The sequence below is a fragment of the Bactrocera dorsalis genome, chromosome 5 (genome assembly GCF_023373825.1).
Source record: "Bactrocera dorsalis isolate Fly_Bdor chromosome 5, ASM2337382v1, whole genome shotgun sequence".
Lineage (NCBI taxonomy): Eukaryota > Metazoa > Arthropoda > Insecta > Diptera > Tephritidae > Bactrocera > Bactrocera dorsalis.
In genome coordinates, this window is record NC_064307.1 from 6109665 (window position 1) to 6125658 (window position 15994).

The following is a 15994-nucleotide window of genomic DNA, read 5'->3' on the forward strand; positions in this document are numbered from 1 at the left end:
AAATTTTGGGTTTTAGAAAGCTGTGTGCACAATGGGTGCCGCATTCGCTAACAATGGAACAAAAACACATTCGAATGCGACTTTCTCAGCAACATTTGAAGTGTTTTAAAAATGATAAAGTGAATTTTGTGCTTAGATTCATCATTATGGAAGAGACTTAGATCTATCACCATGATCCTGAATCAAAACAAGAGGCTAAAGAATGGTGTGCAAGTTCGTGTCTGGAAATTGGCCGAGAAGGTTATGGCATTTATTGGGATGCGACAGCAATTTTGTTTGTGGATTACGTGCAAACTGGTAAAAAAATGAGTTCTGAATATTATTGCAACCTTTTTGACCAGTTGAAGGAAAAAATTCGTGAAAAACCAACAGGTTTGCAGAAGAAAAAAATCCTTTTTCATCAGGACAATACAGTGTGTCAGAAGAGAATTTTGAAAATGGCTAAAATCCATGAATTAAAGCTCAAATTGTTGGAGCATCCACCGTATTCCCCAGATTTGGCCCGCAGCGACTTTCATTTGTTACCAGGATTCAAAAAATGTATGCGTGGTAAGCGTTTTTCATCAAATGAAGAGGTCATAACGAATATTGGTGTATTTTGCACACCTTCCGGATTCTCGCTTCAAGGAGGGGAGCCACAGATTGGAGGAGCATTGGCCCAAGTGTATTAATGTTCAGGGAGATTATACTGAATAATAAAGTATATAGTATTTAAAATATAGTTTTTCTTAGCAAATGACAAAAATTATTGAACAACCCGGTAGTTAATTTTTTTCTCTTTTATTTTTATTTCACAATAAACAGTCGTTGGTCAGAAAGGCTTGTAATGCATTGGCACTCCAAAGTGATATTGAAAATTACAAATTATTGCCGCCTTAATGCATGTGAATGCATATATGTATATGTATACGTCGCTGAGCATATTAAGTTGGCGTATGTGTGAGTGTCATAATTTGCGTGGTATATGCAATCAACTCTCCATTACTGCGATATTTTGTTGTTTAAGCGAGTAATTAAAAATTGCTGGTAAATAAAGTTTAATTACACTTCCCGCCGCAATTGCCGCACACACATTACATGCACTCACTAGTTGTGGCCTTGCGTGTAGTCTTGTGCGTAAACATTGTTTAACGCTTGATTATGCGTCACTGGTTCAGCGCGGAGTAAGCGACAGCCAAGCTCATTCTTATACATATGTGTGCAGCAGCAACTACTTTGCGAATTAACCGCAGATTGTGACATTGTTAAAGTGAGATTTCAAAAAAAAAGAAAAAAAAACTATTTGCGAGAATATATATTTACACATAAAATTACTCGCTTTAAATTAAATTTAAACCCACTCAATTTGTTTTCGTTACGTATTTACTTAAGCGTGCGCTTATGTGTGCAGGTGCTATGGCACCGGTGGCGTATGAGTGATATTTTAGTGCTGGCAGCTTTATTTGTTACTCAAACGACGTGACATTTTAATTTATGCTTTCATATGCCAGTATTTTATACAGATAAATACAAGTGTACATCTGTGTGCTGTGTGCATATATTTGAATGTTTACTGCTCTCGATTATTATATGCGGCAACTCGGTACGTCATTGCGTGCAGAAACGTGTTTTATTATACAAATAGAGTTCATATTTATGCATGTGTATACCTGAGTATGAATTATATATGCAATTGCCAGGCATTTTAAATTTTAAATTATTATCTCACTGCATTTGAAGCATACGGCATTGAAGATATACTATTATATTCTAACGCCTAAGGCTAATTGAGTTTGGAAGATATGCAACGTCATTTATCGATCAGAAATTCGATTTGTATCATTTATTTTAGGTGAATAATATGTGATCTATAAATTGAGTAAATGGGAAGATGATAAATACAGCTTTTAAACCAGACTTGTATCAGCAAAAAGACGATTTGCGGTGAACACTATATTAAAAATATATTTAAGAAGCCCCTTAAGATGTACTTAAGGGGGTATTCTACTCTAGAAATCAAATTTTGGGCAATTTTTTGAATTTTATTTAAAAAAAAACAAAAATATATCTACTATTCATTTTTTTATGGTGTTTTTATTGATATTTTAATAATACAGAAAATAAATTTTACAAAAAAATATTAAAAATTAAAATAATTAGAGGGGGGCAGAGACAGGTGTAAAAAATGGCGCATCCTGGTGACATTGATCCTGACTCTCCTGGTGGTCAGAAAAAAAAAATCAAAAGAAATTCTTAATCAGTAAGGATGCTGTTATAGTCCCTATCTCAGGGAACACGAAAATTTTTTTTTGAAAAATCGCCTGAAAATAAAAATCATTTTTTACGCTTTTTTTTTTGAATTTCCTGAACTTTTTTGAAATATTAAAAACAAAGGCATAAGGATTATATAAAGATAAAGGATAATGGATCAAGTAAATTGGTTGCATAGAACTTGAGATAATGCCGGTGCCGTGTGGAAAAAAGTAGTTTCGAGAAAAACGCGTTTAAAAAAGTGAGTCTACCTACCTACCGGCCTAGGTACTGCGTCACTAAAGTAACTGTAGCTCTTAAAATAAAAATCCTTTGGAGGAGGATATGTTCTTAAGGGTCTAAACTTTAAATATATGAAAAAAATCGAATTTTCCAAAATAGAATACCCCCTTAAAGTGTTATCTAAATCATTGCAGCTGTTTTGCTTTCAAAATAGTTTTCTATTCTTAAGCATATTATAATTTATAGGAAAATTGGAAAAAGAAAAACTTGAATTTTCAGTTCATTTGTTGAAAAAGGCTGCTTAGTATGCTGACCTCCGTTACTTTTTCCATATCAGTCAAATTCACTTCATAATAGCACAGTTTAGGGCGCTCACATTTCAATTATTTGTTCTGAATTATCTTTATTAGTGAATTTACTAAGCGCAAATAAGTTTTTAACCAACATATTTTGCCGAAAAGTTATAAATTTAAGTAAAGCCAAAGTTTAACTGCTCAAGCCCCTGAAATTGGCAGCAAATTTAGTGCGTTGTGGTTTATTTATTAATAAACATTCTTCTAAGCACTAGCAGTGGCAATATGCTTACTCATGCAAAAGGTTGATATGAATAAATAAGCTTATAGTTATGTAGATGCGAACTCATTGTGATTTATTCTTACTTTTCATTTGTTTTGCATAACCGACAGGCAAACACAGCGCACAATTTCAGCAGCCAGCAACACTAAGCTCTCGAGTTTGCTATATTTTCATGCATTAGGGTGGTCGTAAATACAAATTTTGCTGAAAATGAATTTTATTGCAAGACAAGGGTGAATAGATTGGTGCATTGTTAGTTAATTTGGTAACACAGAAATATTCAAAATAAAGCATATACATATATCTATTTTGGAGACTTGAGTTTAAGGATCTAACATTGTCTTGCCGTTAAAATATCACAAAGTACATGTCGGAAAAGTTCTCAATAATATAATTACATCCTTTACATATTTAAAGTGTTAATTATTTTTTAATATACTTCCTAAAAGCGACATGCATATATGACAAAACAACGCTTTCCGGTTCAGCTGGCTTTAGTATATAAAATCTTTATTTTGTTATACAAAATGCTTTTATAAAATGAAATACTCGTATGTATCATGGAGTTGAGGACAGTTAAAGTATGCTTTTATTCTTTACTGTAAAACATACATATCATCATCTGATATACATATGTAAATTTTAACCTCAAATATAACCCATATATAACTATTATATAACCAATATATAACCATTTTATAACCAATATATAACGACTTTATAACCAATATATAACCCTTTAATAACCAACACTCAATTTTTTTTTCAATATGAGTGGTTTCTATTAAATCGCATTTCTTTGTAAACTTATGAAAAGTGATGTTACGTTATTTTGTATTTTAGCTGACGATATATTCTTTGAAGGTGAAAAATAACTGGGAAAATCAATATGGACTACCCTAATAAGCCATACTTAGCAAAGAAAATCGTACACTACTTGGGAATCTGGGCAACCACTTGTACGCACAGCATTTGCTTGTGTGTAAACTTCGCATTTGTGCAGTCAATTGAGTACATTTGATTTTATTTGCGCCATTTAATATTAAATAAATTATTTGACAGTGATAAATGATAGAATGCCCCAGTTGAAACTGTTAGGATTACAGCTTAAATACTTAATTACTTAAGCACAACATTTATTGTGCAGTTTTCAGTGGCATAAATATTCACCAACACTTAGCAAATTGCTTTTAGATGAGTTAACAATGTGTGGATATCAACCACACACACATACACATGTGTGAGTGGGTTAAGGGTTTGCAGCGATTTGCAGAGTCACTGAACTCCGCTTGCGGCGCAATGAGGCATGCCGAAGGTATAAGCGTTTTCTATTTCTATTTATTTGTGTTTTTGTTGCTGCAATTTGCAAACATATCGTCGAAATTTTGGGTCAAGCACCGTTATAGTGCAGTTGAATGTGTTGCGGCTCCAGAGTTCGGCGAGGCGTATCGGCACGGCATCTTATTCACACTTAAATGATTATTAATTGCTCTCGCGCTGAAGTTGAGAAATGAGTTTCGCCCACACTTATAAGTGTTGCATGCGGAGTAAATTCAATTTTAATTACGTGTGTGTTGAGGCGGCGCGCAAAGTGTAGATTTTCATATGAAACGGAGCGTACGCACAAAAGAAAGTGGTGCAAGCAGCACTCCTTACTTCGACAGCAGCGGCATTCTTTGATTTCATTTCGCTTTGTGTTACTTCTCCGCAACTTGCTCGCATTCGCTCTTTCCGCCCAATCGCAACCTCCGCCATTGAGTGCATAACTTTGCTAGTAAAAGTTGCAACAAACTTTCACTTGGAAATGTTATGAGACACCGATACCGACACCAATGATGCCTGTCCATATAATTTATAACTAATGGCCGCGACTCTTGCAAAGTATCGTCAACTTGTTAGCTGCCATTTGTTGGTTAAAAATAAATTGAAAAAGTTTGTTTGTTGTTGTTGCTGTTGCTGTGCACACGTAAACTTTGCCACTGACCAGAAGAAATTTCTGGTGGAATTTGCAAAATTTCAATTGAAATGTTTAATATTGACAGATTTTATGGGAATCTGTGCGACTTACATCTCGTCCTTCGCGGCATTTCCATTTTGCGATTTTCTTGCTGTGCAATTTGTAAATTCTACAGCAAGTGTAACAAATGTCGGCGAAATGGAAACTGCACAAGCAGCGAGATAAGTGGCTTCATTGGGATTTCAGCGAATGGCTTCCGCTGGAGATTAGAGCGGAAGCTGTCTGAAATTTCTGATTGATTTTCGTACAAGTAGGGCTAAGGCGAAAGGAAGGTCGCATAATATCGAATACATAGCTTTTGGTAAAAATAACAAAAAAAAAAACGAAATTATTTTATAACGTTCTTAGCTGGCATACTTGGCCGCAGAAGGAAAATGCTATATTCTTTCTTATTTGCCAAAAGCTCATTTTATTAAATAATCAAATCTTAGGTTTCCCTGTAGTGCGAGCGATGCTTTAACAGTTTAAGGAGCTCTAACTATAACCTTCAATAAATAATAAATACAAAATTTATTGTTGTTGAATCATAGTTGCTGACTCACGAACCTGTAGGGTTGTTCGATACTGCCTTGCAATCGGTAATGTTATGGCTGATTCTTTAAAAACTTTCAAAATAGGCTCCTTTCGCGTTGATGCAGCGCTTCCAGCGCGTTTTCCAAGCATTGAAGGCGTCACGGAAGACATTCTCCGGAATAGCCTTGAGAGCCGAGTAGCACTGAATCCCCTCTCTCGTCTCAAGATGTCTCTTTGTCGGGGGGTCATACTAAGAGATCCATGGCTCGTCAGCTGAGATCACGTTATTCAAAAATTGGAGGTCACTTTCACACATGTTCAAGTTTTCTTGGCACACTTCCACTCGCCGCAATTTCTGGTCGTCAGTGAGCACTTTTGGGATAATTTTCGCACACACCTTGCGCATTTTCAAGTGCTCCGTCACAATGTCATCAAACACCGATTTGATATATTTAATATCTGGGCAATTAAACGAGCGAAGCTTGAGGTTGAAGCTACTTTCAAGCATATATCTCCATTGCGACAGAACGGTTGTGGCAGAGAGTGGGAAGTGCACGGACAGTTGGGAAAGTAAGTTCTTTCCCCTCTGCTATGTATACTTGGCTGCCAGGAAAATTCCTAAACACCGACCTACAGTAAACCGTATGAGGTCTTCCGAACTGATATTCTGACTGAAAACTGTCTAGTAGGTTTTCACGCGTTGCATCGAATATCTTTCCAAGTGAAATCAATCGTATTGGAATCAATATTAAATTATTTTAATATTAAAAAAATTAAAACACAATACCACACAGAAACCTGTTTATTTAATGAGAGCCTGGACCACCTGGCTATAGTTATATTTCTCTGCTCACTTGCTCGTTTTCACATTTGCGATTTGCGGAAACGAAAAATGGGCCGAAATGCATAATTTCACAGCAATTATATGAAATGACGCTCGCTCTAATACCCACTTTGTGAAATTAAATAACTTCGTGCGTGTGTGTGTGTGTGTGTCTGTGTTCGGCTGTGTCTGCTAAAATGTTAACCGCATACACAGCAACAAAGCATTTCCGGTTTACGAGTCAACGCATCTGTGCCACCGCCGTTGGCTGGAAAAAGCAAATGACAACAATTAGCTGGAAGCTCGGCGCCTAGAGCTCACGGCATGCTGAGGCTCCCGCTCACTGCTCTGTGTGCGCCGTGCTCTGCGTTCTGTGGCCATTGCACGGCCCAGTGGCATAAAAAATGTTGGCAACCAACTGAAAGTCGGCCTCCGGAATGTTGGTTGCTGAAATTTCTTTTGCGCCTGAAGCATGGTTTCTATGCCCCTATGCATATGAGTGTGTGTGTGTGCATTTTGTTTGTATATACAAACATATGGCAGTAATGCTTTGTGGACTCAGGGATTTGAACATGGAAAATTTAATTGCTACGGCGAATATAAATTTATGAGCTCATAGAAAAATGAAAAATACTCGCGACTAGACAGAGTTATTGTATTATACATAATAGTCTCATAGCTGTAAGAGAATCAGCGGTTCGATAGCTACTATATTCAAAAATCGATTTTAGCGTTGACCTCGGAGAGAAAAATAAATAAATTTTGGAGAATTGTAAAGCCCGAAGCAGCTGAATTTGTTATATATTTAAATGCATTTAAACTTGCTTGGAAATTCTCAAATATTTGTGAAAACTTACTCAAAGCAAATCCTGTTGTGCTGAGTTTAAGCACTGAGCGTCATATAGTCATACGCATACGACTGAGGCACCTGCTCATTACAGCAATATACGCCTGCCTTACAAGGCTATGTTTGTGTTGGTTTGTAGCCGAAATTATTTCATTTCAAATTCACCCCAAGCTTTCTACATTCTTTAACACAGCGCTACAGTTCAAAGTCCTTAAGGACGTCGAAAAAAGTGCAGACGCGGAATGCTGCTTGCCAAGCCAAAAATCACAAACCAAAAGGCGGTGGGACGGCAGCACGGTAATAAAAAAAGTAACGGAAGGAACTCATAAAAAAGTACGCTTTACGGCATGGCGCCAGCAAAACCCCACTGATAATGCGGCTCGCGCATTTTGCGGTGGTTCGGTAGGAATTGCTGGCGAGCACATACACACACTTACAATAATTTTTTTTACTTATAAATGCACATTGGTGCTGAAATGTCTAGGTTATAGGCTGCAATGTTGAAAAAATATTGGCTTTTCCATTGATATGTTTGAAGCGAATTTCCGAAATTTCAAGTTCAAAGTCAATAGCGACTTCGCAGGCACACATGAGAGACCACAGCCAAGAGTACATGTTGACACACCCCCTCAAATAAATGTCGTGCCTTTAAAATCAGTTTTATTGCTTCATTTCCTTACGATTTTTATAGCTGTCTATATATATATATGTGTGTATATATGTCTGTGTGTGGCTGTATATCTTTGCATATAGGCGTTTGTATGCAAAAGAGGGATTTTCTTCGATTTTGTACTTTGAGTCTCCTCTCTCATATTTTTTTCTTGATAAGTATGCACAGTATTGAGCATAATAGCAGCAACAACTTACTTTCAATATTAAGAATTTTAGAATAATAGCGGGTGATACAAATAGAGATACTTTTTTCAATAATCTTTTTTGACAGATCACGCGTGCGTCGTATCAAGCTGCCAAGTCATTTGTGTTCAGTATTGTTTAATATTTCACCAGGGAAAGAATTACGCCTGAACCACGTTACAACGTTACTTTATTACGATAATTCTCGTTCTGTGAAGAATGTGTCTCAGATGCTTAGCTGAACTTATGGTTAACATAATCGGCCTACTGAGCATACTATTCGCAACACCATCACCCATCTTGAGACCCAGCGTTCATTATTGAATAATATTCAATTGAATAGATCACGTTCAGCTCGCAGTGAAGAAAATGTATCAACCGTACTTGAGAGTGTACACGAAGATCATGTAGAGTCGGGCTGACGTATGAAATGACTTGCATTTTACGTTGTGATCTTAAATTGAAAACGTACAAAATACAGCTTGAGCAAGAAACTATGCCGTTCGACTTTCCCAAGCGACTTTGCTTCGCTCTGTTGAAAAGTTCCAAGAAGATCTGACGTTTTCGAACTAAATCTCGTTCAGCGATGAGGCCCATTTCTGGCTTAATGGGTGTATAAATAAGCAAACTTGGCGAATTTGGGACAAAGAGCAACCTGAGAATATTCAAGAGCTGCCATTTCATCCAGAAAAAACAAAGGTTTGGTATGGTTTGTGGGCCGGTGGAAGCATCGGTCCATATTTCTTTAAAATTGATCCCGGTGAGAACATAACTGTCGTTATCAAGCCATGATAAACGACAATTTGATGCCTGAAATTGAAGCTCGTGATCTCAGCGACATTTGGTTTCCACATATTGCACCCATTAATGGTTTCATTGAGAGAACATTTCGGGGTGCCGAGAATTTCACGTTTTGGGCCGGTCGATAAACCACCATGATCGTGTGATATCACACCGTTTGCTTTTTTCCTGTGGGTACATGTAAGGGGTAAAATCTGTGCAAACAGTCCGGCTTCGATTCAGGCCTCGGAGCAAAACATCAGACGTGTTATTCTCCAGTTACCAGTAGAAATGTTCGAATGAGTCATCGTTGGACTTTACGGTTGGACCATCTGAGACGTAGCCGCGGCCAACACATGAAAGTGATAATTTTTAAGGTTTTTATGTGTTTTCTTTAAAAAATTAGGGAACCTAGAAATGGATCATTCTTTATTATCTTGAACTAATTTATAAAATATATCTAAGCATGCACATTTTTTTGGTGTTGTCAACTTTTTTGCAGAATTTTTTTGGAAGAGTTGCATTTATTTCACACTTCAACGCACAAGCGCCTAAATATTATGTATGTATATGAATACTAACGCGTTTGAGCTCCCCCATTCACGAACTTTGCCATCGAAGCTTTCCCTCCACTTTGCTCCTTTTCGGATTTCAGTTAAGGCCTTTCCTAAGGCGGCTACGATGAAAATTCGTCGTGTACATTTTGATATGTGTTGTCTGATTCGCAAACCGCCATGTGAGTGAGTGTGTAACAGATACGTTAGGCGCAGGGCGGCATCTTTGCCTGATTTGAGCGACAGTTCTTTGCCACATCGCTGCCACATTCGCTACATTTTTATTATGCTTTTCTGGTGCGATATTAACGAGCTTTGAGTAGTGGCAAAAGTGCTGTAACAATCTTGTTTGTGGTCCCAATCATCTGCGAATGTGGCAGATTTGTGTATGAATTGAATTGATATGCGCGGGGTGTACGTAATAGGTATATAAACTTTGTATAAATACAAGTATGTGGAGTGTGAATCTAGTGAATATATCGGTTTGGTTATATTGTTAGAAATACGAAGGAGCATGATTAGCATTTAAGAAGCCAGAAATTGCATACACAAGGAGTCTTTAGAGTTCTGAAATTAACAAGTTGTGTTTTGAACATGGAAAGTATGGAACATTTTTAAAAAAGGTTACTGAAATAACTGTTCATAACCCACGAATAATATTAAAAAAAATTTTGATTGAACCAGTCGAGTGTTTTCTTCAGGGTTTCTTTATTAAAAAAAAAAAAAAACAAAACAAGAAAAACGTTAACTTCGGCTGCACCGAAGCTAATATACCCTTCACAGGTGCATTTCTTTTAGTAACTATGTGTTCAGTTTGTATGGAAGCTATATGCTATAGTAATCCGATCTGAAAAATTTTTTCGGATATTATATTATTACCTTAAGCAGTAATCCATGTCAAATTTCGTGAAGATACCACATCAAATGCAAAAGTTCTCCATACAAGAACTTGATTCCGATCTTTCGTTTTGTATGGCAGCTTTATGCTATAGTTAACCGATCTGAACAATTTCTTCCGATATTACATTATTTCTATGAACAATAACTCATACCAAATTTCGTGAAGATATATCGTCAAATGAGGAAGTTTTCCATGCAAGTAGTTGATTCCGATCGTTCAGTTTGTATGGCAGCTATATGTTATAGTGGTCCGATATCGGCAGTTCCGACAAATGAGCAGCTTCTTGAAGAGAAAATGACGTTTGCAAAATTTCAAAACGATATCTTAAAAACTGAGGGACTAATTCGTATATATACAGACGAACAGACAGACGGACATGGCTAAATCGACTCAGCTCAACATACTGATCATTTATATACATATATACTTTATTGGTTCTCCGACGCTTCGTTCTGGGTGTTACAAACTTCGTGGCAAACTTAATATACCCTGTTCAGAGTATAAAAACAATAAATAAAATAAAATAAAGAGCCCAAATATATAATATATTTATGTTGCAAAGCAATCGTTTTCTGTTTTGCGAGCTCGCTTTATCGAAGCCATTATCAGCGTGTATGACAAAGCGTCTTTAGGACAAAAGTCAAAGTCATAGCAGTGTTTATGAACAAAAAACCGAAAAGCGAAAAAACAGAAGACAGATAACACTTAATATTGGCGCTGTCATATACTTGAGGTGTCGTTATCAGCAATAAATCTTTATTATTTGCTCAAATTTTACCGCAGCATAAATATTTATGACTTAGGTATAGTAGAAAGTGTGATGTTAATATTTTCTTGCATTTTATAATTTATAAAAAATACTAGCTCGATATAAGTACACTGGATGCTGTAATCATAAGAACATATTAAATTTAGGTATGATTATTTGTGGATTTATATAACCTTCTTCTTCATTCTTCATATATATATAGTAAATGGAATGAAACGTGATTTGATTTAAAACTCAAATTGACTTAATTTCACATATTTCCGTAGTTGGTCTTTCTTGTATGCGTATGTGCACGCCAATCTTCATACACGCGCTCAACATCTGTGCGTATTATTGTGGCTCCAAAAAGATGCTTGCGAAAGCTGAATGAAAGACTCAACATGGCACTCAATGTTTACAAAGTGAGATGAAATTGGATTCCATTGCTGCTCGGATGTACTGCTATCTTGGAGCCGTTATATACACTCACGCTTCTCGCTTAATCTCTTTGCGTGCTTGCTCTCTCACTCGCTCTTTCTTTCAATATTTCTCTTCAGCTGCAAATATTTTGCAGTTAAAGCTTTATGCTTCTATTTTTAGCGCAATCCCACTATATTTCTGTCTTGAGCTTTCAGATTTCAGTTTAATTCATAAACTGTTACTATATGTACTTCACTCACTTAAGTGTGAAGATGAAGTTTCAGAAGTTAAATGTGTTGCATACATATAGGCGGATGCTGTGATTAAAGCAAGCGCATTTTGAAGTTTCTGTTGCTCATACGACATGGTGACCCTTAGCAATAGTCAGCTTAAAAAGTACTAGGCATACTTTCTACTAACCAACGCTAAGGAAAAGCATTTTCACTAAAGCTTTATGCATTATTTTGGTTAGTCCAGTCCAGGTATACTACGAAATACAATTTGCAGGTTTGTTTTTACTCATCGGTAAGTGAGTAGTAGTACTTATAGAAGACTGACAATGCTAGCAAGCTATTGCCAAAACATTATTCTTCCCAATCAATATTTTTGCTTTGAAAAATTAAATCTAAACGAAGAAGTATAATTTACTTGCGTGCTATATTAAAGTCTGGCAGCCTCAATTTTAACTTCAAAAGCTTCCAATAAATTCCACTAGCAACTTTGCCATATTAAATACGTGTCTATCTATGTATACGCTTGTATTTGGACCTGTTAGACCTACCAGCATATCAAACTCAAAATCGAAGTTCGAGCTTTTACACTCTGTACCGCTCATGTTATACTAACAGCAGCTGCAGCACACGGATGCTGTGTTAACAGTTGTGCCACTGACACAAACGAGCACATGCGGGCAACACTGCCACAAAAGCGTCAGCAATGACGTCGACGACAGCAAACGTTCGTTGTATGTTGTACCGCGTTGCTGACGTCGTCTTCAGCAACCGGGCGACTGAATAGCGGCCAGCGACTAGCGCCTTTCGTTTTCGCGTTCGGAGCCAGCGGTGCCTGTGCTGCCCAGCGGGGACAGACATGTTCACATTTCGCGCTCATTGTGCTCCACGAGCGTCAAACGTAGCTTACATGGACCAAGACCAAGAAGTTGGAAGCTTGTGTACCCTTATAAAATGGCAGCGCTGTGCGCGAAGTGAATTCAGTTGACGGGCGAGCACATAGGTGACAAGAACTTCGCGACCGAGCGTTTGCGGCGACCGTGTATGCTGTGAGCGAATACTATAAGTGCCAACAGCAGCTGTAACAACAACAAGAACAACAAGCGACTGTTACAACCACGGCTGGTACTTGGCAGTAACAGCGGCTGTTGCCTTAACAGTGCTCTGCAGTGCAGCAGAGTGTGCGCCTTGCCCTGCTCACTGTGTCACTGGTGGGTGCAAGGGTGGAGGGGTGCAGTAGCAGCGGCTGTGCGTTGGAGCGACGTGTGAATGGGTGCTGTTGCTTTGTTTTGTTGCTTTGTTGCTGCTAATAAGTACGGTCACCACAAGCGATCAGCAGGACGACCATAACAGGACGCTGTTTCAGTTACAGTTGCACTGTGGCCGAGAGCGAAGCGAATCAGAGAAAGGCGCGTGAATGAGAAAATGTAATATTAAAGTACAAATAATGAAAAAATAATTAAAATTACATACAGTGGGTTAGTGGTGTTAGTGTTGAAGCGCAGGCAGGAAAGTGGCTGGAAAAACGAAATTAAATAAAAGTTGTTTACTCGTTTGAAAAATAAATGCCTAATTATATTAGTGTACAGTTATTTACACTGTTTTGTTAATTAAAAAAAATGTTTATTAACAACTGAAAAAAGCGAGAAATAAATTTAAAGCAAATCCGTCAATAATATTAAAAATTTGCCAAATAATAACAACAAAAAGAAACCCAATGCAATAATTCAAAATACCCTCATATAGCTGCAACACTTAATTAGGATAGCGTTAGTCAGCAACCTCGCCAAAGTGTCCACTATCCATTGCCACGCAACTGTGATCCTTTAATGACACACATTACGGCTTAATTAGCTGCACTCGTGTGTGTGTGTGTGTGTCTTAAAAGTGCCAAATTGCCAAATTGCTAAATTGCCAAACAGTAAAACGTCCAGAACAGCAACAAGTACGAGCGAGTACAAATAGCGCGGGTGGTGCAGGGTCTAAAACGCAATGCCAGATACTAAAAAAGGTGAGTGAGTGATTACTGCCTGACTTCGTGGAGCTAATTGGACCCAAATAGCCGTGTATATGTATGTGTGTACAGTAAAGCATGTGCTGCTCAACTGCTGACCGTTATGGCTGCTCATATGTAAATATATGTATAAATGAGCGCACGTGTATATATTTATATGTACAGATATAAGTATGCTTTTAGGCGAAGTATTTATGTATGTATGTAGGGCTTTGGTGCGTATATGCATGCTTATACTCATGATTTAGTAGCAAATATATATGCAGCAGTTAATAAGTTAGTAAAGCGTATTTTAAAAGTAATTTCTCTTTGTATTTATATATTTATTCTTTTCTTGGGGTTGGTTGGAAAATTTAAAGCCACTGGGGCGCTGTTTAAAGTGGAACATGGGAATTTCACAGCTGCTGTGTGTTATTTTATGTCCTATTAATAATAAGTGCATTTAATCGAAGCGTTTTTATTGTATGCAATGGGAACTATTGTGCTTTGTGGGCAAATTAATACTTGAACCCTCATGTTGTCATTGATATGTGACTTATTACCAGATGTTAAATATTATTACTTAGAAATTTATAATTATATCAAACATGTACAAACCACTTTGAAACGGTTAATAGTTAAGAGGATTTTTTGAAATATTTTGCTGGAGGAGTATCGCTCTAAAAATTAAATATTTTTTTTTTAAATAAAGAGAATTTTTTTAATGTGAATTTTTAGAATTATTTTAATGCGTTTTAATCATTTCACTTGTATAGGGTAGTCTAAATTTCATTTTCGTATTTCTAATCAAACTTCAACTTATTTTTTTATATTTATAATAAACTTCAAGGAACCAAGTATGAGCCATTTTGGTTGACCACTTTTGGCCAATTTTCCGCTAGAGATATTATTTCATCAGTGTAAAACTTTTCTGGTTTCTCGGCGAAAAACTGGGACAAAAAATTTTTACAGTCTTCTTTTGAAGTTAACTTTATTCCACTAAGGGAGTTCTACATTGACCGAAACAAATGGTAGTCCCATAATGTAAGGTCAGGGCTATATGGTGGATTTATCAAAACTTCTCAGCCAAGCTTTCTCTCAGCTTTTGCCGAGTCATCAAAAATGTGTGTGGTCTAGCGATGTCTTGATGGAAGGCGAAACCCTTTCTATTGATCAGTTCTGGCTGTTTCTTTCCATTGCTTACTTTAATCTTATCAGTTGTTGACAGTAAAATGTAGAATCAATCGTTCGACCAGGCTGGAGCAGCTCATAGTGGATGATTCCTTTCCAATCCCACCAAACACTCAGCATAACCTTTCGAAGCGTCAATCCTGGCTTTGCGACCATTTGTTGAGCTTCACCACGCTTGGACCATGATCTTTAGTACATTATTGTCGTATTTGATCCACTTTTCGTCTCCTGTTACCATTCGCTTCAGAAATGGTTCGATTTCATTTCGTTTCAGCAAAGAATCGCAGATGTTAATTCGGTCCATTAAATTTTTCACAGACAATTCATGTGGTACCCAAACATCGAGCTTCTTTTTGTAGCCAGCCTGTTGGTTCAAAACCGTTTGATGATGAATGCTAGGTTCCTAACGATGTCATGGCTGCTTATGTGACGGTCCTGGGCAATCTTTTCCATAATTTCATCGAATTTTTCAATAATAGGTCGAACAGAGCGAGGTACATCTTTCAAATCGAAATTTCCAGAACAGAAGTGAGCGAACCATTGTTGTGCTACACGAACTGATGATGCTCTGTCTCCATAAACTTCACAAATTTCATTGATGGCTTGCGTGGCTTTCTTCCCTTTTTTAAACAAAAATTTTCAAAATATACCGAAATTCTTCATTTTCCTTCATTTCTGAACAGCTGTTACTTTTTTTTAACTTTTACGATTTAAGTTTGGTTTAATGAAGTTTAAAGTCTCACCTTTCTATCACTATACAAGTATATATGGTATAACACAATGTGATTGTTAGCATTGGAGATATATGGTACGAGTGCAAGGGCATCTATTGTCAGCATACGAAAAGACTTTTTCGACTACCCAATATAATAATAAGTATACATATTTTATATCTACTTCTTATCAATAAAAGCGTAGAATTTTTTCCTGTAGAATTTAAAATTATCTTCAATTTAATTTTATTTAAAAAATATGTGCCACTACACACAAGTCAAGCTAAAGAAAACCACTGTAAGTAAATATCTTTTGTTTTTTTTTTTTGTATTCTGACGGAACCTTCATTACACAAGCACT

General features: G+C 36.9%; 1 protein-coding gene across 21 annotated transcripts in view; it reads left to right on the top strand.

The window, feature by feature from the left end:
- LOC105233514 (band 7 protein AGAP004871) overlaps window positions 1–15994 on the top strand; it is a 104848-nt gene that overhangs the window by 47958 nt on the left and 40896 nt on the right. The window contains exon 1 of one of the 21 annotated variants that reach the window (XM_029553508.2): window positions 12835–13747. The exons of 19 other annotated variants lie outside the window; for them this stretch is intronic. In XM_029553508.2, the coding sequence (XP_029409368.1) occupies window positions 13729–13747 (19 nt within the window). In that variant the 5' untranslated portion in view covers window positions 12835–13728. Of the gene's footprint in view, window positions 1–12834; window positions 13748–15994 lie in introns of those variants that run through there. One more of the 21 variants, XM_011215620.4, reaches the window with a different exon arrangement.